The following is a 21253-nucleotide window of genomic DNA, read 5'->3' as shown; positions in this document are numbered from 1 at the left end:
CACATCAAGAAACTGTACCATGCCACCTACCCTTTCAGACTATTCCCTCTAGGGAATTTCCCAACTACCCAATTGCTGTAGCCGATAGTGTGATTTTTTTTTTTTTTTCTTTCTTTTTTGTTTTTCTTTCCTGTGAAATTGGGGCTCATAAGTGAATGTGTAAATAGGGTGGTTATAAAAACATGGTGGATATTTAGGCAGGTTTTGCACTACCCTCAGAGGATGCCCCAACCACTTCCCCTGAGGGGAAGGTTAACACACATGACCATATAGGGAATCCATACCTCGCTAAGTTTAGGTAACATTGTTCGATCGACAAGGCTTCACTCTGAGGTAGCTGGTGGTGGGTAGTTAGTCCATACACATCTAGAAAATAAACCACAGACTGAATACTTTGTATGTTAATGAAATCGCACATGACAGTCAGTTCAAATTAGTACTTTAGGTATTAATACACAATAAAAAGATTCCAGAATATTCTAAAAACTGTAATGTCTATACAAGAACTCTCCTAAACCAATGTCTATATATGGTCCCTCGACCAGATGTGAGTACCAACATAAAATAGCAAGGGTTGGAGGGGAATCCTAAAACACAGAAAACTGGTGAGTCCCCTATGGGCCTGCACAACACTGTAAAGTGTTCTAAAGACACTTTCCAACCATAGTATATGTGGGGTGGCCCTGGACTTGATGTTAAGCACCTAACACGTAGGATATGGGATAAAAAGGGACACATTAGTCAACAGAAACCCGGTTATAAAACCCTATACCCTTAATCTACGATCATTGAGACTCCTAGGGTATTATACAAGTATTAATGCACAGTCGCAAATACGTTCTAGCCATAGGGAAAATGAAACTGTTGTAAACCACAATCAAAACATTTTGGGAACAGTTGCCTACCCTAAACGTTTCAGGGAAAATATACACATTGTTACTAGAATTAGTGTTGAAAGTATATGCACCATAATAGAAACGCAGGTAATGGCTTAAGTATGGATCTATAATCACAGGTAAGTGCAAAAATTGCAATTCTTGGTCTAGGGCTTGCTGCACCCCTAGGAATCCAGGCACATGGCCTGGGGAAGGTAATAGTTAATTTTAGGAGATTTCTAGTTCCATTGGCATGAATGGGAAGAGTCATCTACCTTAATGGAGGTATGTCTAGTCTACCCCAGAGGTGCAGATTCTGCAGTGATCAACCATAGAAAAAGCCAGAGGAAACCCCCAACGGAGTGTGTTGTGCTACCGAGTCCATTGTCCAAGCTCTAGAAGTAGCAGAGCAGGAGGCTCATCCCTAATATAACTCCTATGGGAAATGCAGTTAGGATTCCAAGGAATGTCTACCATGGACCAGCGAGACACCTGCGGGGGGAGTATCTCGTATAATATCCCAGCCCAGTATCTCAAGGCAAGTAATCACATTGGTGGCTTTGCCAAACTGCTCCAGCAACAACATGGTGAGTAAACTGCTCTTTTCCACAGTCGGTTTTCAGCATTTGGTTGCCAGGGATTTGAACCCTGGACCCAACAACCCCATCGACCCCTGAAAGGAACAAAGGCTCTTCCGGCAGCAGATACATTTAAGCCCGGAGCAGCGAGGAAGACCAGGGAAACCCACAAAAATTGCTCCCTGCAGCTTGATGCACAACAGAAGGCAACAACACAGCGTCAAACGGTCACAGGCTGACAACGGCTTATGACGCCCTCTGACGTCCTACGCTGTAGTTTTGGTGGGTAGTTGCATCAATTGCCATCTGGCCATCAGCAATGCCAATCCGATGATTCTGGCAGTAAACTGGAGGTGATGACGGTAAACTGCTAAGAAAACAGTCTTGGCGAGGATGGCTTCACCCAACAAATGTGGGGAGACAGTAACCAACTTCAGGGGGCCTTGACTAGAACGGCAGAGGAAAAGAAAAAACGGGAATATGCCTGAGCCACTGTACTTCACTAGTATGGTCAGTTTCGTCCTTGTAGAACAAGAAACCAATAGCGCAAAAGAGACATGACAAAGCCCAAATACTCATACACAAAGCGTAGTATAGTAAGTGTTTTTTTTAGTGCCGCCCACATATACTAAGGTTGGATAGTGTCTTTAGAAGACTTCACAATATTTTGCAGACCCACAGGGGACTTGCCTGCTTGCTGTAATTTATGTAGTTTGACGCAAGTTAACTTCAGTTTTAGTTGTCTTCCCACCTACCACTCCCACATCCTACCCCCTGATTTGCGTCTTGCCTATAATCTTCCAAGCTGGTACTGCCACGTGTGATTTGCCCTTTACTGTGAGCCAAGAATCCAATAGACAAAAAAAAGTTCCTTTTCCACTCCTACAATGACTTTTTAGCAAGAGACCAAATTACTAGAGCTCACTGGTACTCAGTTTCTAGGTGAAATAACTCCCATTAGTATGTTGCGGGGTCACATGGATTCCTTCATGAATGCTTTGCCACAAAGTTCCCCTTGGGATGTGACGAGTCACTTTTGCTCTTTTCTCTGTAGTAATGAAAGTATACAAACTTGCTTGTTTGCCTACTTGTATTGGCAAAACATTTCCCCGCCATATCTTATCCTCAGGGTAGAGTGACGTCAGGACCTCAAATTTTACCTTTAATAACTTCCAGCAGTTGGAGCCAAGCACCAGCATCATGTGTTGGAAAGCATGTATATTGCCTTCCAATCAGGAAGTACTGTTTAGACTATGGATACATTTGTGATGTGGTTGTCATTGTAAAGTCGTTCTGTTTTACATATACCACCAGGAAGCTTTACATGAAGTATGGAATGCTTTCTGTACTGGTAAGGGATGTTGTAGGCAAATCTATATGCGACCTATTCGATGTAGCCATTCTCACGAGTAACTAATGTTTTTAATAATGTGATGAGAAAATAAACTATATACTGCCCTTCTCCAGCATGGGGTCTGGCATGGATTCACATGCTCATGAATATTCCCCGTCAGGCCAGGAATCCTCGGTACAGAAAAAAATCAGTATCAGTTTTTTGTTTCTGATCGGTCTTTCCTAGTAGTAACCAATCACTGATCTCTGGGTCATACTGCCCACAGCCAATGACTTCCCTCTCCCTAAGCCCCGCCTCCGGCAGCCATCCTCAGATTTTTACTGCCCGTTCAAGTGTTGGGAGTCCTCGTGCTACAGCTCTCGAGCTTTTGATGCGTTTTTTTCGTGCTTTTTCAAGGAGAATTTCAAATTTTTCGGTTAAATTGAGCCTCAAGCTCCACCGTCTTTACATCCGATCAACGGGGACCCGTTTCGGAAGTTTCTATGCCCCTCAAGGGTAAAGAATTCGTCGCAACTACGCTTTTGGAGGATTCCAGAAGTTTCTGAGGCCTACCCCGGACATGGCCCAGGAGAAAGGGAGCTCGACGCCCGGGAAGCTGTTCAGGGCCTGCCCTGGATGCCAGCTGCAGAACGTGTTCAAGGAAGACGAGCATTCCTTATGCCTCTACTGTCTTCACGAGGACAAAACGCACGTGGAGGAGGACTGTGCGTTTTGCGGGAACATGTCGGAGCGGACCATGAGGGACCACCATCTTCGTCTCGCCAACTGGCTGGAGGGAAAGAGCTCGTCGGGTGAGAAGAAAAAGAAAAATCCAAGTGGTCGAAGTCCTGTGAGGGCGCCCCGGTGACAGGGGCCCAACAGAAGGCTAAGCACCGCGAGTCTGCGGGCACCGGGAGCGCTGAATGGTCAGGCTCCTCGGCTGCCAGGCAGGGCGCATCCTCCCCGGCGCTATCAACCATGAGCCAAAGGCTCTGGCAAGAACAAATCCGAGAACCTGGAGAGGCCCTGGTCGATCTCGAAGATTTCAGCTGTTGGGGAGCAAGGCGGGGAGCCCTCCCCCAAGGTGAAGGCCACAAGCACGCAATCGGTGACTAAGGCCTTGATTCACCCAGCCAAGGCCTCTATCGAGGAGGTCGTGGCAACCCTGGCGCAGCCTGCGGAGGTTACTGGTAGTGGCCTTGGGGCCCACAGTCTCTCTGCCACCTCGGAGGGAGGCATCTTTCAAGCCCATCGAAAGAACCCCCACGAAGCCCCCGGCGGAGAAAGAGGGGCGGGGGGCTAGTGGCCGTCGTGGATTCAGACACAACCTCCGAGGAGGAACGTGTCAAAGTCCCTGAGAGCCACGACGCGGGCATGGAGGACCAGCCTGTCGAGAGGCATCCCGACGAGGGGGACGACGGAAGCGACGGCGGCGCCAACGGGACCCCAGACCAACCGTCTCGCCCGTCGCAGCCAGTGCCGCAGGACAACTCGGCGGCCATTTTGCATGGCAATTCAATCCTTATGCTCTGAAATAAGGACTAGATTGCCTTTACCCCCGACGGAGGAGCCGGAGCCAGGCCCGACGGAGGAGCCAGGGGCAAGCCCATCGGGAAGTCCACCACCCAAGAGAAGAACACATCCTCCTGCACCCTTCCAGCTCTCGAGGCCTGCTCAACCCTCCTCCCCGTCCACGGGGGATGAGATGGGCACGGACGACTAGGGCGACGGCAGGGTGGACCTCCCATCGCCCCCCCCCCCTTCCCCGGGCTTCCCCCGCCCGATGAGATTGGATCCTTCCATGCGATGATCTCCAGGGCATCCAAGCTTTTCCAGCTCTGCCCCGAAGGAAAGGAGGGGTTCCTCTATCAACATCGAGAGACCAAGAGGAAGACGGTCCTCGTGGTACCTCTACTGGATGACATCTGGGACGAGGGGCTCTCCCTCCTCAAGAACCAGTCCACGACGCCGGCAAAAAGGGAGCGATGCGAAAAGAAGTACCGGGTCCCCGACACGGCCCCTCTATGCCTTAGAGCACAGCTGACCCCGGATTCAGTCGGGTCTGCGGCAGCCAGGAAGAGGAGGGAAAGAAGCTCGACGCAATGGGATGACGAGTCATCACATCGGCGGCAACGACGATTAAGGCGGCCAACGCCCTGGCTATCGTTGCCCGTTACGACAGGGAACTTTGGTATAAAATCGCTCCGTTGTTGGACATCCTGCCGGACGACAAGAGGGCAGAAGGCCTGGAAATCTTGCAAGAAGGCGAGGTGGCGTCGGACCACGCCATAACGGTGGCGACGGACATCGCTGACATCGGTTTTCACCAGTTGGGCAACTGTGTTTGCCTCAGATGGCACGGATGGCTTAAGGCGACAGATTTCCGCCAGGACGTACAAGCCAAAGTGTTGGACATGCCCTTCGGCAGGAACAACCTGTTTGGGAAGACAGTCGATGAGTCCCTGCAAGCCATCAAAACGGACACGGAGACAGCCTGGGTCCTGGGAGTTCTCCAGCAACGATGGCCGTCCTTTCGGAACACCGGAGGCAAGCAAGGGGCCTCCAAAGGTTCCGGCAGCGGCTCCTCTGCCTACCGTCAAGCGGCCGTTCCTCGTCGCAGGAGGCCTATAGAGGACGGGGCAAGTCTTGAGGTTCCCGCCATCGTCGCCAGGGTGGTAAAGGCGGCCTCGAAACAGGACTGAACCGACCATGGCGTCGGGCCCCCACCGAAGCATCCTGGTGGGAGGCCGGCTGGCGAAGTTCGTCAGCATGTGGGAGTCCATCTCCACCGACCGTTGGGTGCTGGAAACCCTGGCCCAGGGGCACACCCTCGAGTTTCTAAAGAAGTGCCCTCACGTGCCACCCATGGCCAGGAAGGAAAACCACGTACCCCAGCTGCTGCTGGAAGTAAGGGCGATGCTCAAAGGTGCCATCGAGCTCATCCCAAAGAAATTTTGGGGCTCCGGGGTCTACTCAAGATACTTTCTCGTAAAGAAGACGACAGGAGGTTGGCGTCCTATCCTGGACCTGCGGCGACTGAACAAGTACATCAAGGCTCAGAAGTTCCGGATGGTCACCCTCCAGCACGTGCTGGAGCAGCTGGAGGAAGACTATTTCCTGTCGTCGTTGGACTTGGAGGATGCCTACTTCCACATCCCCATTCTGAAAAGACACCGGAAGTTAGTCAGGTTCGTGGTCCAAGGACGGCACTACCAGTTCAAGGCCCTCGCGTTCGGATTAAACTCGGCACCCAGGGTATTCACCAAGTGCCTAGGACCGGTGGCGGCATGACTACGCCTACAAGGGATCCACGTCTATCCCTACCTGGACGACTGGTTCATCCACGCAAGGACAAGGGAGCTCACCGTGGAGTACACAGCGAAGCCTGTCCAGCTACTCATGGACCTGGGGTTCTCCATCAACTTCCCCAAATCCCACCTGGCCCCTTCGCAGGTCGCCCTGTTTCTGGGAGCCAAGCTCGACAGTGGCACGGCTGGCCTTGCCGTCCGACGAAAGGACTAAAGCCATCCTGGGCAAGGTGCAACGCCTGCTAGCCACGGATGTAGTCAAGGTAAGATCCATCAAATCCCTTCTCGGGATGTCCTCCTGCATCTATCTGGTACGCCTATGCAGACTTCGAATGCGTCCACTGCAAGAGTTCCTCGACGCACGCTGGATCCAGGCAACCGGCAGCTTTGAGGACAGGATATCGCTCAACGAGACCTTCCGATGAGCGATCCGGTGGTGGGGCACCTGCACTCATCTGACGGCGGGCGCAGACTTTCAGACCCCAGCTCACCAGGTAACGGTGACGACGGATGCCTCCCTGGAAGGGTGGGGAGTGCATACCGGAGATCTCCACGCGAGAGGCCTTTGGCTCCGGAGGAAAAACAGCTTCATATCAACATTCTGGAGCTCTGCACAGTGTTTTGGGCCCTCAGGTCCTTTCTCCCGTCCCTCAAGGGCAAGGTGGTGAGGATCTTCACCGACAACACCACCACGATGTTCTACATCAGGAAGCAGGGTGGAATCAGATCCCCAGCCCTGTCCAAGGAAGCCCAGGATCTGTGGCACTGGGCCGTCGACCAGGGGATGTTTCTGGTACCTTTTTCATCTGGCAGGGATAAAGAACACCATCGGCGACTCACTCAGCAGGGAGCTGCGCTTGTGCCACGAGTGGGAGCTACGCCAGGATCAAGTGGATCGACTCTTCAGGCTGTGGGGCAGACCCCAGGTCAATCTCTTCGCGACAAACTCAAAGTGCCAGAGGTTCGCCAGCAGGTTCCCCCAACCGAGGAGCATGGGCGATGCTTTCTCGTTCCCCTGGGACAACCTGTTCCTCTATGCTTTCCCGCCGTTGCCACTGCTACTCCAGCTCGTCAACCAGCTCAAGGGGTCCCGGTGCAGGATGATCCTCGTCGCACCGGCGTGGCCGAGACAGATCTGGTTCCCGGACCTTCTGGACTTATCGGCGTCTCCACCAGTCAAACTGCCCGTGGACGCGGATGATCTTCTCCAGAGAAGGAGGCGCCATTCTTCATCGCCACCCGAAGTCGCTGAACTTGCAGGCCTGGCTCCTGCAGCACTAGAGTTTGGAGGATACGATCTACCGGCCGACTGCAGAGAGGTTCTTGCAAAGGCCAGGGCGTTCTCAACTCTCAAGTGCTACCGACACAAATGGAAGAGGTGCTCTGTCTGGTGCTGGGCACAGAAGCTTAACCCTCTATGGATTACGGCCCCTCAAGTACTGCCGTACCTTCTGTCATTGGCCAAGGCTGGACTAGCTCATGCCTCCATCAAGATACATCTGGCTGCCATCTCCAGATACACCTGGACAACAGGACGGGTGTCCTTGTGGTCTCATCGCCTGTGAAAGGAATTTATGAAGGGACTATTCCACTCGTTCCCGCCGGTGAGGGCCCCAGCCCCGGCATGGGAGCTCAACATGGTGCTGACTAGGCTCATGGGGGCCCCCCCCTTCGAGCCTACGTATACGGCACCGTTGAAGTTCCTATCGTGGAAAACCGCTTTTCTTGTGGCCATCACCTCTGCACGTCGCGTGGGAGAGATTCAGGCCCTATCTTGCAAGCCTCCATACTTGACTTTTCACGACACGAGGGTGGTGCTCAGGACGCATTCCCTCCCTCATGCCCAAGGTGCCGTTGGACTTCCACCTCAACGAGCCCTTGGTGTTGCCAGTTTTCTTCCCGTCGCCGGCCGAGAGGACTTTGCACTCGCTGGATGTAGCTATAGCGCTGAAGTTCTACGTGGACTGCACAAAGAGTTTTCGGAAGACGTCACAGCTTTTTGTGAACTTTGGACCTGTGAATCAAGGGAAGTCTCTCGAAGGCTTCCATTTCCAGATGGCTCTCCGGCTGTATCATGCACTGTCATTGGTTGGCAAACCGACCGCTGCTCGGCTGTCCGAGAGCCCATTCGACTAGAGCGATTGCTGCTACCATGGCTTTCTTGTCTGGTGTGCCCCTGCTGGACATATGCAGGGCTGCTACGTGGAGGTCGACGCGCACCTACATGAAATTCTACTGCGTCGATCGGGATTCCAGGGAGGAGTCCAGGGTCGGCCAAGCAGTGCTGCGCAACCTGTTCGCCTGAAGGGCCAGGTGAGGAGGGAAGAGTTGCTTAATGGGTGAGCCTTTTGCCACCTCCCGTGGTTGTGCATGTGTGTACTGCTTTGTAATCTTATATTCATGAGCATGGGAATCCATGCCAGACACCATGCTGGAGAAGGAACAAGTTACTTACCTGTAACTGTTGTTCTCCAGCATGGGTCTGGCATGGATTCACATGCGAACCCTCCCGCCTACCCCTCTGCAGCTCTTCACTTGGTCACACTGCCACTTTACGTGCTACAAAATCTGAGGATGGCTTCCGGAGGCGGGGCTTAGGGAGAGGGTAGTCATTGGCTGTGGGCAGTATGACCCAGAGATCAGTGATTGGTTACTACTAGGAAAGACAGATCAGAAACGAAACTGATTTTTTTCTGTACCGAGGATTCCCGGCCTGACGACGGGGAATATTCATGAGCATGTGAATCCATGCCAGACCCATGCTGGAGAACAGTTACAGGTAAGTAACTTGTTCCTTATGCTCTTTGTATTTGATTATAGTTCATCTTGTATACTTGTACAGCTGCTGTATCTTTTTAGAATGAAGGGCATTCCACAGTACAAACATTACATTTCACAGCTCCTGTTTAAAGACTTACTTATGCGTTTCTTTTTCTAGGCCTTTTCCCTGAACACTTGATTGATGTCCTGAGTCGAGAGCTGACACTGGAGTGCGATTACAAAAGAGAAGCTGCTTGTGCCAAGAAGTTCAAGTAAGTGAATGCTCAATGTTTCTCCACCTCCAGGGGCACAGATTGGTCTTTTTAAACCCAGATTCTATGCAGAGTTCTTGAATTCCCTTGGTCACAGGTTTGATTTGGGAGCATCTACTGAGAGCATGCTTAATTCAGAAAAGGGGGTTGTAAATACACAACCCTTATACAGAGATTCGCTGGCTTGGGTTTATTGATTAGTCCAGACATGTTTCTTGTCCATTGGCACGCAGGAAAACAAGCACATAAGTTTATTATGAAACTGTTTGCTTGTTAATATGGCAGTGCGCAATATGCACTTTCGTTCAAGACCCAGATCTATTGGTTTAACTCCTATGCGCCGGCCATCCGATCTTGCTGACTAGTTACTCGGGTAATTCAACATGCAATACATGTGTGATGGGTTTCTAAATATAAATGGGTATTTGAAGCTGGTCAGTACAATGGTGTATCCACATGCAACTACCATGCTTGAGGGACACATCTTTTAAATAGCAATCTTGCTGTACAGGTGAAACCTAATTCTTTAACCTACTAAAATGAACATCATGGCATGGTGTCTTTGCAAAGAGGCTTCCATTTCTCAGTTTTTGTCTAAGAAAAGATTTAGCTATCCAAACAAATTGATCACCCACTTAAGAGTAAGGAACCACATAGCATAATTCCCTTGGCTAAGCAGAGTTAGCGCATCTTGATAAGGCAGGGATGCCAAACCAGCTGCCATCCTACCTGGCCATAAGAATTATTCTAAATCTGAACTAATACAGACCCTCAAAGGAAGGTTTGAAATTGCTAGAGAAACTGAAATAATGACCAGTCCATTATTTAGGCCATTCGAGCTATAGCCATTGGAGCCCTCCCCTGTCTAACCTTCATCTTTTATCTTAACAGATGTTTTCTTACCAAGCTCAGATTTAACTCTCTTTTTAAGATTGCTGGTCAAAATGGAGCTGTGATCCCTGGCACTTTGTGTCTGTTTTGTATTAACATTCAAGAAAACCTTGTTCCACGTTATCTTTACATTACGTAAATATAGCACCCAGGGAAACTTGTTATCCCACCTCGAAAGCTGAGTGGCATAGTGCAGTGTAGGCCTGCTTTTATTTTTCTTTTATGGGCTGACTCACCACTGATTTCGTGGCCAGTGTTAGAATTCCTTCAAGCAGTAATGATAATGGGAAGAACGCTTGCAGCAATCCTGATAACAAATGGGGATCATCTTATTTGGTGTATTACAAATTGGACACTGATCCTTTTCTATTCTCACTCCCTTTTTCTGCATAGACTGTGTCAGACCTGGCAGCCAGCGCAAATACTTTAAGCTTTCTTCTTGCTCCCGGTTGTGTGTTGTACATTTTATTTAACTTCTCTTTTGGTGCCTTGTCTCCCCTGGCACATGTCAGCCGCAGGATGTTAAAGGAATGGTTCGCCCAAAAATGTTTATTTCAAAAATAGATAGGCAACATAAAAAAAATGATTGGCATTTTTTTTTCTTCGAAGTCCCTATGTAAAATTTTGAGCAATTCAAGCTCAAAAATTGAAAAAGCAAGCACTTGAGCGCCTCCATTTTGTGAAATGGCTGCCTGCCTGTGCTGGCTTTTGCGGCACTAATGAAGGAAAAGCCAGCCAGCTGTAGTAAACAAAAGCTACCACTGGGTGGCTTTTCCTTCATTGGTGCCGGGACTCGGAGGACGCGGACAGGAGACTACAGGCAGAAAAGCTGCAGCTGCATCTCGGTAAGTGTTATTTTTTAAATAAAAATAAACACTAGCTGCGTTTTTTTTCTAAGTTTTCCGGTCTGGAGGAGCCTGGAAAACTTAGAAATAAAACCGCAGCTTTAAAAACATTGTATTTATGTTTGCGGTCGCTTTTGAAGTGACCGCAAACATAAATGCAACGTTATTGTGTTTGAAAACACTTCAACGTTGTATTTATGTTTGCGGTCGCTTTTGAAGTGACCGCAAAAACAAATACAACGTTATTGTGTTTGAAAACACTTCCTACTTCGTGTCAGTCCGACCGTCTCTTCAGGAACCGTGAGCCTCAGCTACAGCTCCCTCTCCGTTTTAAGGTACTGTGAAAATCCGGTTGCCCATTTCGTTCCACCGCGGTGAAAGTGTTTGAAATCTTTCTCCAATCCGAGGGCTCGTCCTTCTCTTCTCTTTGAACTAACTTTTTTATCAACCAACCTCGTCCGGAATCTGTGCCACAAACTTTACTGCAAACTACCATGAACTGTGTGTTCTTGAGCAAAAGACTTTTGACCCATTGACTTTGGCCTTAAGCCTTTTCTAGCTGATCTCCTCACTGAAGTTCCTCTTGTTTAATTGAGTACTTAACTGTTGGTTTGATTTAGTTTCTTATAACTTTGATTTTCCCTCCCTTTTAAAATGCTGAAGTGCCATTTTGCTCCCACTTCATTTTGTGAACTTAACTTGTCTGGAATTTAAGGGAAGTGGTGTGGTGTATTTATGATTGTGATTCTTTAACTTGCTTATAATAGTGAAAGGCTATACAACTGTTGAATAAATATATATTTTTTTATTTAGAAACCTTGAGTCAGTGTTTGCCTGAATCATAGTAATTGTTATCCTTTGTGTAACTATTTTGATACTGCTCACTTACTCTTGAGATAAGTCTGGCTGCTCTGCTACTGCTACCACTTTAACTGTGTAGTACAGGCTTGTACCAAAGGTGAAATTGTACAGTCACTTGTAGTCTTAATTGTGTGTGGTGTTCCCAAAGGGTGCTGCATATAATTCTGCCTAACACAGGAGGATTCACGTGTTGTGCCTAATGCAACCAGTCGTTCCTGTCCTCTGACCCCCCTACCCCCTCACGCCCCCCCCCCCCGCACCCTTCTCCATGCACTCTGTCTTGAGTGTTTGCGACCCGACCACCACTGAACCGCGTCTCCGGCTTGCAGCATTTCAGATCACAGGGCATTGAAGAATCGGTAGTCGCGATGGAGGGAGATCTTCTACACTGCTCCGCCCCACCTTAAGGACTTCGTCTCAAGGACCTCATCAAGACCAGGTGTAGGCCCTCTGTTCAGCACAGCTCCACAGCACTGCGACTCCTTCCCCAGGGTTCCCATGGATCGGAGTTCCTCGTTTTCAGGTTCTGGCAGGCCCGAGGCCTCTAAGGGTTAACAGCTCCCAAGCTGAGGGACCCGGTGGCTCTTTGGAGTGCTCCGGGGACAGACCTGAGCCCATCTTGGCTACCAGTTGCCGAACTGAGGGGCTCAGGCACCCTAACAGGCTGTCCTCGGAAGGGCGATCAAGTTTTTCCTTTTCAACCCTTGGGGGTAAGGGATTGTCATGTGCCACCTCCAAAAGTCTGTCCTCTGCACGATCCAGCACAGCTACCAGCACAGGTGCCGAGGTCATCTAGCCTACCCCAGGTTGTGAATTGACTGCCGGCCGAAGTCTCAGCACCTACCAGAGTGATCTGACGGAAGATGTATCCTCCCATGTCTGAGGCCTCTCCTGGTTTAGGGCCTTCGGGCCCTCCCACCCTGGGCGTGGCACAAGGTTTCAAAATGGCAGAGGGCCATGTGGCAGAGTATGCCAGGCTGGCTGCCATCTTGGATTCAACTCAAGGCCCACCCTTGCTTTCGCCCATTGAATGAGCTTAGCAGGATGATTCCAGTCCCTTTCCCTTGGGAAGCAGCAGCAGATCGTACAGTACATGCTTCTGTTTCCCTCAGGGGTACATCTACCCATCACAGCCTTACTACTACACACCAAAGGCGCTTGAGCGCTTTGGCCAGGAGTGGAGGCCCAGCGCCTCGGAGGGCCGGGACCCTAGGGACTCTGCAGCTTGTGAGGACTGCTTCTTGTAGCTCTTCCTCAGGCATTCCCCTCAGATGAAGGGCCTCCTGAAGGACCTTGTGAAGGAGGTCTTTCCATATGTGGCGGCTCCTCCGCCCCCTTATCTGTTTACTCCTCCCGTTCCTCCAGCGGTTACATTAAAAAAATCCCTCCCCTGGCCCAGACACAACCGGCTGTTCACCTCTACCACCAGCGCCTCCCCCTCAACAGCTGTTGCACCTGTCTTTGGAGACCAGACTTAAGGGTGCGACCCCATCGCCACCTGTGTCCTAGGGTCTGGACTTCCTTGGTCTGTGCAAAAAGAAAGGGATGACGAGGATGCAGACGCCTTGGACAATTAACCCTCTGCATTTGTTAAGGCCCTTCATGACTGCCTTCGGGACCTAGCAGAGTTCTTGGGAGTCCCTCTGCCTGAGGAAGTCCCCACTCTCCCAACAAGACTGGAGTGCTAGCAGAGGTCTTGGTTAAGCGCTCAACAATCCTGTCTGGCATCCCTCTCCAGAAGGATGCCCTGCAGCTTGCGGCAGTCTGAGAGAAGCCCAGGGCCAACGACAAGATGAACAAGTAGTTGAACTGCATTCTTTAGTGGTGGCTGCAGCCTCCTTGTATTCTAAACCATCATCTTTGTCTTACTCCACGGGAGCCACCTTCAGTTGCCTCTCTGAGGAGGACAAGGTCCTCAAGTCTTTGGGAAAGCACTGTTATTCCATCTCAGGACTGCATCTGTGGTAAGCCCAACACAGGCGCTGCGCTCTCTTGGCTGCAGCTAACCAGAAGCTGTGGTGGGAGCTTAGGGAAATTCTGCCCGACCTCCCTTCGGACAAGCCACCGTCCTTCAAGGCTGGTCTGGCAGATGCCCGGGCCATTGCGCAGGATCTTGTGGAGTCTTTGGTCTCCCACATAGACACAGCCAGCAGAGGGGTGTGCCTTTGTGTTGAGATGAGGATGTCCTGGATGCACGCCACTAAGCTTGAGCTGCCCTTTTTAGAGCGTGGACTGCATTTCTGTGCCAATTCCCTTTTAACCATAGACCCCCAGCTCTTTTGCTGCACTCAGGGCTTTTAAAATTTTACTCCTGAGTGGGAGGGATCTTTTTCTCATGCACGCCTGTGTTTTTCTGACTGATTTTCTATTTTCCTTACTGTTTTATGGAGTCTGGTAAACTCCATAGGCATCTGCTTTTGCATTGACACGGCACCTTTTGTGCAGTGCTACTGAGAGGTCCCTTGGACATCTCTTAATGTTTAACTTAATTGTCTTGGTTGAACTAACTTTACTTTATGGGTCCAGCACACACCACCCTATGCGGAGTTCTGGGGGTGGGGGGGGTTAACTAGTAATTCTTTTAACCCATTCCTCATGTAACATTTTGTTTAAAATAAGACTTGAGTGGCTGGTGGCAGTGGTTTCTTTTTTTACTACCTAGTGACATGTATCTGCAGGCTTATACCTCCGCTACAGTCTGGCACACATGGGTGACCATTTTCCCAAAATGGCCCCTGTCTTTTTGTTTCGCCATTTCTTGTTAGTCTCTTCTAGGCTTTTGTTTGCATCGGGTTTGAGACCTTTGTGTAGTTTGCCTTTGGCGGGCTTCAGCCCTGAAGCCCGCACAGGCTCTAGTGTGTCTGGAAAGGCAGGAAATGAGGGAGGGTCCCAAAACGTCCCTATCCTTTGTCTCTAGGTGTCTCCGAGTGAAACAAGTTCTTATTGTCCAGCTTGTTGTCCTGAAAGGCCAGCCACCCTGCTGTGTGATTAACAGCCCAGGGCTGTGAATGAATGGGAACACCTGAAGCAGAACACGAGTGAAGACGCCAGTAGCACCCTCCTGGACCACAAAGTGCCCTGTGAAGCCCTGCAGCCGTGCTGACCCAGTTTTCAAATGGACAGGGAAGACCTGTAAAGGACTACTTCCTCCCTTAGGCTGGTGGGACCAACTAGCCTCGACACTATTTTGGTGCAACCCCCGACTTGCTGTGACTTTCCAAGGCTACAGAAGCCCAATGCCCTGGGTACCTTGACCGCTTGTGAGTGCATTGTCTTCCGAAGTCCGAATCCGGGTAGATCTTCGTAGGCATCCAGATGACCCTAAACAAATTAAACCAAATGCAGAGATATCACCAGTTAATGTTGTTCCAGTGAAATTACTGATGGATAGCAGGGCAGATTATACTCTTGTGAATATGGAAACTTGAAGGGAACCTTTTAATTGGTAAGTGCACTTTTTTATGAGAATGGCCCCATCAACATAGCTGGGGAATTTTTGGCTCAGTTCACGTATTGGAGGGGGGGTGCACCCAAGGGATGGTTAGTGACGCCCAAAGGTGTGAATTTACTATCCTGGTATGCTCAGGCTGTTCTGGGGTTGAGACTCTATCCCGATCATCCCTCAAGTAATTGTGTAGTGGACTCCTGGTTCAGTGCCATCTGTTCAGGTAAAGATGGAGGTGGGTAATTTGTTTCCCGTTAATGTTTCCAGAGGTCTTTGCAGAAAGGATGGGATGTCTAAAGGGATTTGTTCATTTGATTATGTTGAGTCCTGGGGCGATATCAATAAGGTCAAGAGCATGCACCATACCACTTGCTTTACGGGTCGATGTGGAAAATGAATTTAAGAGAATGATGAAGGGTATAATTGAAGCAGCAGAAGGGATAATCCCCATTGGGGCAGTGTGCAAGACCAATGGGAGTTTGAGGCTATCCATTGACCTTTAGGGGTCTTTATACAAAATGTAAAGCCAGATAGATTTCCACTTCCCAAAATTGATGATTTGTTGGTGAAAATCGGTGTAGCTGCAACTCTTGACTTGAAGGCAGTTTACCATCAAGTTAAGTTACATCCTGACTCCATGGACCTTGCTGCTTTTATAACACCTTTTGGACTAGATCGATGTAAAAGGATGAGGTTTGGATTGGTGTCCGCATCAAGTGTATTTCAAAGAATTAGCAATAAGTTGCGAAAGGGATTGTCGGGTGACATGCTGCTATCGGGATTATATATTAGTATGGGGAAAGAATGAGGAGGAGAATGATGTGCAACTAAGCAGTATTGATGATGATAGCAGAGGCAAGTTTGATTATCTCAGCAGAGAAATGTAAATTTAAAGTTGCAAAAGTCCAGTATTTGGGGCATGAATTATTGGTGGATGGGGTGAAACCGAAACAGGCAACCTTGGAGGCAATAATGATCAATGTCCCAAAAGATCAAAAGGAATTGCCATCTTAACTGGGTTGTTTGAATTCTGTGGAAAATGTGTAAAAGATTTGGCTGAGAGGACAAAAACCATGAACGTATTTTTTTTTTTTATTGGGTTTATAGTTTGAAACCAAACTGTTATCATCAGAACATATATACAATCCACACAACAAAAAAAAGGAAAGCAAATCGAAAAAAAAAAAAAATTCGAGACAGAATTCAAAAGAGAATTCAACCGTTTACAAAAAATCAAAAGATCAAGCGGTCCGTCTTGCGGGGCATAAAGCGATAGTCTTCTTCGGTTTCACCTCGCACAATCTCACTAAAGCAACCGCCCGTTATTCCTGGGGGATCACTTGGTGCACCGGTCATACTTCGTGGACCTCTATGATTTCAAAGACAGATTTTAGGAAAGCAAGCATACCACAGGGCTTCAGCATCCAATACAGTCCGTAAGGAATTCTCCCAGCAATTGGGTACGCTGGTCCGTTAAAGCTTGACAAAGCACCAGTAAGTGATGAATGGTTTAATTGTTTGTACCACACAATCTGCATTTGGAGTTTCTCTCCTCAATTGGGGTCCTGACTTCTGTGACTGTTCTTCTAGTCTGAAGCGCAAAAATTGTTGCAGATGAGCACAAGGGAATTTGGTCAAGTATATTGGTATTTGACCTCTTGCCCTAGTTTCCGCAGTAGGCCTTCCGTAGATTTTACATTTGCTTCTTGCCTCCAGTGAGGTGATCCAGTCTAGATCCAACTGTTTTTTCTTCACGTGTTGGGTTTTCCAACACGACATGTACGGTAGCATTGACACTCTCTCCAGGTGAAGAATACAAATCCTATTCCATTTGTCTAGGAGCAGCTCCGTGTGAGACTCGTAGGCCTTTCTCTGTGTTGCAAGGCCACCTTCTCCTTCAGTGCTCATGCATTTCCTGAGAAAGGCCAAGGACTTCCATACCACACTAAGTGAATTGAGGCCAAATTCTACTCTTATGGCTTGAACTAGTGTGGCATTAGGCAGATAAGAACCTGCCTCCAAAAAAGCCCCTCGAGTTCCGGCCAGATGGTATGAGGTAATGCCAACAGTGCTTCTGAACCGTAGGTTACGACTGGGATAAACTTTTTTCGGTAAAATTCAATAACTGGTAAAAGTGAGAATTTGCAGTATCTCCTCAAGATAACTTTAGCCTGTGCAGCTAGATTCTTTGTCCAGTGCCGCAGCATATTTTCGTGGCACACGTCCGTGTTGCTGTAGCACAGTTCTACACCTAGGTATATAAGTGAGACCACCTCCAAAATGGTTTTCTTTTTCAGGTTCCAAGTGTATCGTTTGGAATGACATCCCCTCCTTCCTGCCAGGGCCAAGATCCTTGACTTGGCTATGTTGTTTTTTAGGCCATTTGCTTCGCTGTAGTGTTCCAAGTCATTGAGTTGGCGCTGGAATCCAATCTGAGTTTAGTCCCTTTTAGATGAGGTCGTCTGCGTATAGTAGACGATTAAGGGGGACTCATGCAAGGGATGGTGGAAAACATCTTGTGCTTGTGAAGGCTGTGTTGATGTCAGAAATAAACATATTGAAGATAGCGGGAGCAAGTATGCATCCTTCCTTAAGTCCGTTTAACTCAGATAGTGGTGTTAGAGTGAAGTGCCTTAATTGGTTTGCGTATACTCTTCGGACATTCCCAGCGGATCAACTTTGACTATAGAATACTTCTGTCCACTCGGTCAAATGCTTGGGTGATGTCTATAAATGCCAGATATACTTGGCATTTTGCCTTCCTTTTGGTGCTTATTTTCAACCGATTAATTATAAACCGGTTATGGGCCCTGCCTATGCCTTTAACAAAGTGGGCCTGCCAGATGTCTCGATAGTTGGAGACACTCAATTCTGATAAATCTTTTAAAATTACTGCAGCAAATAGTTTGCCAATTACATCCAAGAGGGCGATAGGCCTGTAATTTGCAGGATTAGACCTATCACCCTTCTTGAAGATTGGTACGATGATAGAATGAGACCAAGAGCTGGGTATCCTTTGTTGCTTTGATAAGAAATAGTTCCACAATGATAGAGGCCCATTCCTCCGAATCAGACTTTAACATTTAATTAGTGATGCCGTCGTGTCCGGCAGCCCTAGATGAACTGGCAGAGCAGGATCATGATCTAGTTTTTATCGATGTTGAAGGTCCATTGGTCTGAGGAAGATGGAAATTGCAACTGATGGCCTGACCCTGGTAGTGCAAATAATGCCTTAAAGTGTTCAACCCAAGTTTCAGCTGATACTACGTTGCTTAATGCAGATGATTGGAGGTTGTTCAGGTTGAGGATTTTCCATTTTTCGCCAGTGTTTTTTGAGGCTACCAGTTTAAGCATCTTCTCCGTATCTCTTTGGGTAATGAGATATTTGTGCGAGCTCAGCCAGTTTTTGAGTTTGCTTCTGTTTTTTAATCTTTCATGCAATCTGGGGAACCAGTCTTCCTCAACTTGCCTTAGTTCGTCTACAGAAATTCAGTTTGATTGCCACCGCTTCATCGAAAGAGTGTTGTGTGACAGTTGTGGGCTTCATGCCACAACTTTATTTTTTTTCTACGTATGAGGTGAGAACGGCTGTATATTCTTCTGCCTTTCGTACATCTATCTGGTCGTTGAGTAGATTGTCCTTCACGACCCGAGTCATGGTTGAGCGGTTCACTAAAGTAATTTTCAGCCTTGAAAGGCATGTATTTGTTTCCATGGGTTGCACCATTTGTGTTAGTTCATAGGTAGGCCAGTGGTCGGAAGACATTTTGAGGATGTTGTGGTCACTGTTCTGGGTTTTCACGACCCTGGGTTTTCACGACCTCCATGGACTTGAGTCTTTTAAACACAAAGTCTGAGGCAAAAAAGTAATTTAGTATCTTCTCGTTGTCTCCCCTCTTCCAAGTCGGTCCTGAGGGGATGTCGCCTCGCAGGTGGCCGTTCACCAGCCAAATGTTAAGAGCAGCCAGTTCTTCTCTCCATCGAAGTCCTAACTTCTGCAGGACTGGCTTTCATTGGGAGAGCATTTATAAGCTTTCCGAGGGCTGAAAACAGTGAATGTTCATGTCGCCGCACACAATAAAATCCAAATTGGGCCTTTTACCCAATGCGTCGTCTATAAATTGCAGAACACAAGTCTCAAATGAGATTGCCAAGATTGAGGCAAATTTCCAAAATAGATTCAGTGCCATGGTGGTTCTCATTGGGTGTCGGTAAGGGTCAGTCAATTGTAACATCAGGGCCTGGATTAGAGGCGTTGGTTGAAGAATTTCCAATCCGTTGAGTCCTCCCGTGTGTTTAACTGTTGTCAGAAGTCCTGCCATGGGTCTGCCCTTAACACCCTTGATAGCAGAGTTCAAATAGGATGTAAAACCCTCCAAAACTGGTACCTGTCCACTGACTTGGGTTTTTTTCTCGTTGGCAAAGTGACCCTTCTTTGTGATGTTAGTCCGTGATTCATCGCAGTTGTAAAGGATGCTTTTTTTCTTTGATGATCAAGTACTTTGTTTTCTCAATGTGCCCTCTTGCTTGAGATAGGCATAGTTTTTCCATGGGTTTGAGCTTTAAATAATGGAGGAGCTGTCTTCGAAGGGTAGCTGCTTCGTCTCCACTGCATTCCTTGATTCACCTCACTGCGGTTATACATTGTGAACAAGAACCCCATAAGCAGTGTCATCAGAGCTTCCGTTAGACTAAGGTTTTTGATTATTTTAGAGGATAAATAAAGGACAACTTTATCCAATCACTGTTCCAACGGGAATTCTATTAGATGCAGCTCACCTGAGTCTACTACTCTTAGGGCTGGGATGGAGTGTAAGAGTCTTAGGACGTTGGTCCTATTCAGGGTGTGATCATCCTTGATTATAAGCACTCTTTGTAGGAGTAATCGATGTTTAACTTCAGTTTTCAGTTTCCTTGTCCTCCAGAACGATGCCCTGTTTACTTCTTTTCCGATGCCTGGAGACTTCTCAAGCGGTTGTCTGTCTTTTCTCTAATATTAAGAAGGCGCTGCCTGGGCATGTACAGGCTTTAACCTCTGGGGCAGTATTCCCACCACTGTGACAATGTACTCTAGTTACATAATTTGTTGTAGATTTTCCCCCTCCCTTCCTGGCCCACGTTTAACCTTTAGGATGGCCTTGTCTCCTGTTTCTTCCATGTGACCTTTGAGCCAATGTGGTGTTCAGGTTCGCTTTCACTGGACAAAGTGTCTTCTCCAGGGTGCCCTACCAAACCCATGTCATTGCTGGTATTGTTTGAGGATATGGACAAGATAGATGAGTCAGGTTCGTTTGGGTCAACCTCCTTCTGGTAAGATTCATGCGCGTAGGAGTCGGTTGATAAATTCATGAACTCCTTGAAGACTTTATCGTCATTTTGTTTCACGGAATTCTCTTGCCCCTGAGATACTTATTGCAGGGATAAAACTGGTTTGGGAGAAGACCCCCTTTGGCTGGCCATCTTTTGAAGTTGGAATCACCTGAGTCTGATCGTGGTTGCAAGCAGGACGACAGAGGTTTCTGAGAAAGCTTTTCTTCGTGAAAGCCAAAAAAGTCGACGGAAAAGGGGGATTTGGAGTTCTGATGGTTTAAGCCTTGTATTCTGTTATTGTACAATTTAAATTTTAATGCCGTTCTTTTTGTGTGCAGAGATGGACACTGAACCAGGTCCGGCACGTTATCCATTTTCGCTTTGGAAATGTTAAATTGTTTCCCAACAGGGGTTTTTGTCTTTGTTAGCGCCTTTTGGTGGCCGATCACTGGTGCCTGCCCTGGGCGATCTGTTAAATTGATAGGTGCTACACCCATTATCTCTAGGCAAGCACTCAACTTCTCCATGCAGGGTTCTCGCTCTGCGGGTTCCATAGGCAATGTTTGTGTCGACTTTGAGACTTTTGCTGGGCCAACCCCCCGTCTGCCTGGAGTGTTTATCTTCCTTGGTCAGAGCTGTGGGGTTATTAGAGCCAGTGATGTTTACAGATTCCTCACTTTTGCTGACCAGCTCCACCACGTTATTTATGCGCTCTTTTCTGTGATATGATAGTTTATTTATGTAGCGCCTATACACAATGTTTCAAAGCGCTTCA

General features: G+C 48.2%; 1 protein-coding gene across 1 annotated transcript in view; it reads left to right on the top strand.

Annotated features, from left to right (window-relative positions):
* The window catches only part of COQ8A (coenzyme Q8A), a 1433786-nt gene that overhangs the window by 1074185 nt on the left and 338348 nt on the right, over positions 1–21253 (top strand). The window contains exon 10 of the mRNA XM_069608680.1: positions 9033–9126. Coding sequence (XP_069464781.1) covers positions 9033–9126 — 94 coding nt within the window. The remainder of the gene's footprint in view (positions 1–9032; positions 9127–21253) is intronic.

This window comes from Ambystoma mexicanum, chromosome 4q (assembly GCF_040938575.1).
Source record: "Ambystoma mexicanum isolate Mex_15411 chromosome 4q, UKY_AmexF1_1, whole genome shotgun sequence".
Classification (NCBI taxonomy): Eukaryota; Metazoa; Chordata; class Amphibia; order Caudata; family Ambystomatidae; genus Ambystoma; species Ambystoma mexicanum.
The sequence above is the reverse complement of the archived record's forward strand: the minus strand, read 5'-3'. Positions and strand labels throughout refer to the sequence as shown.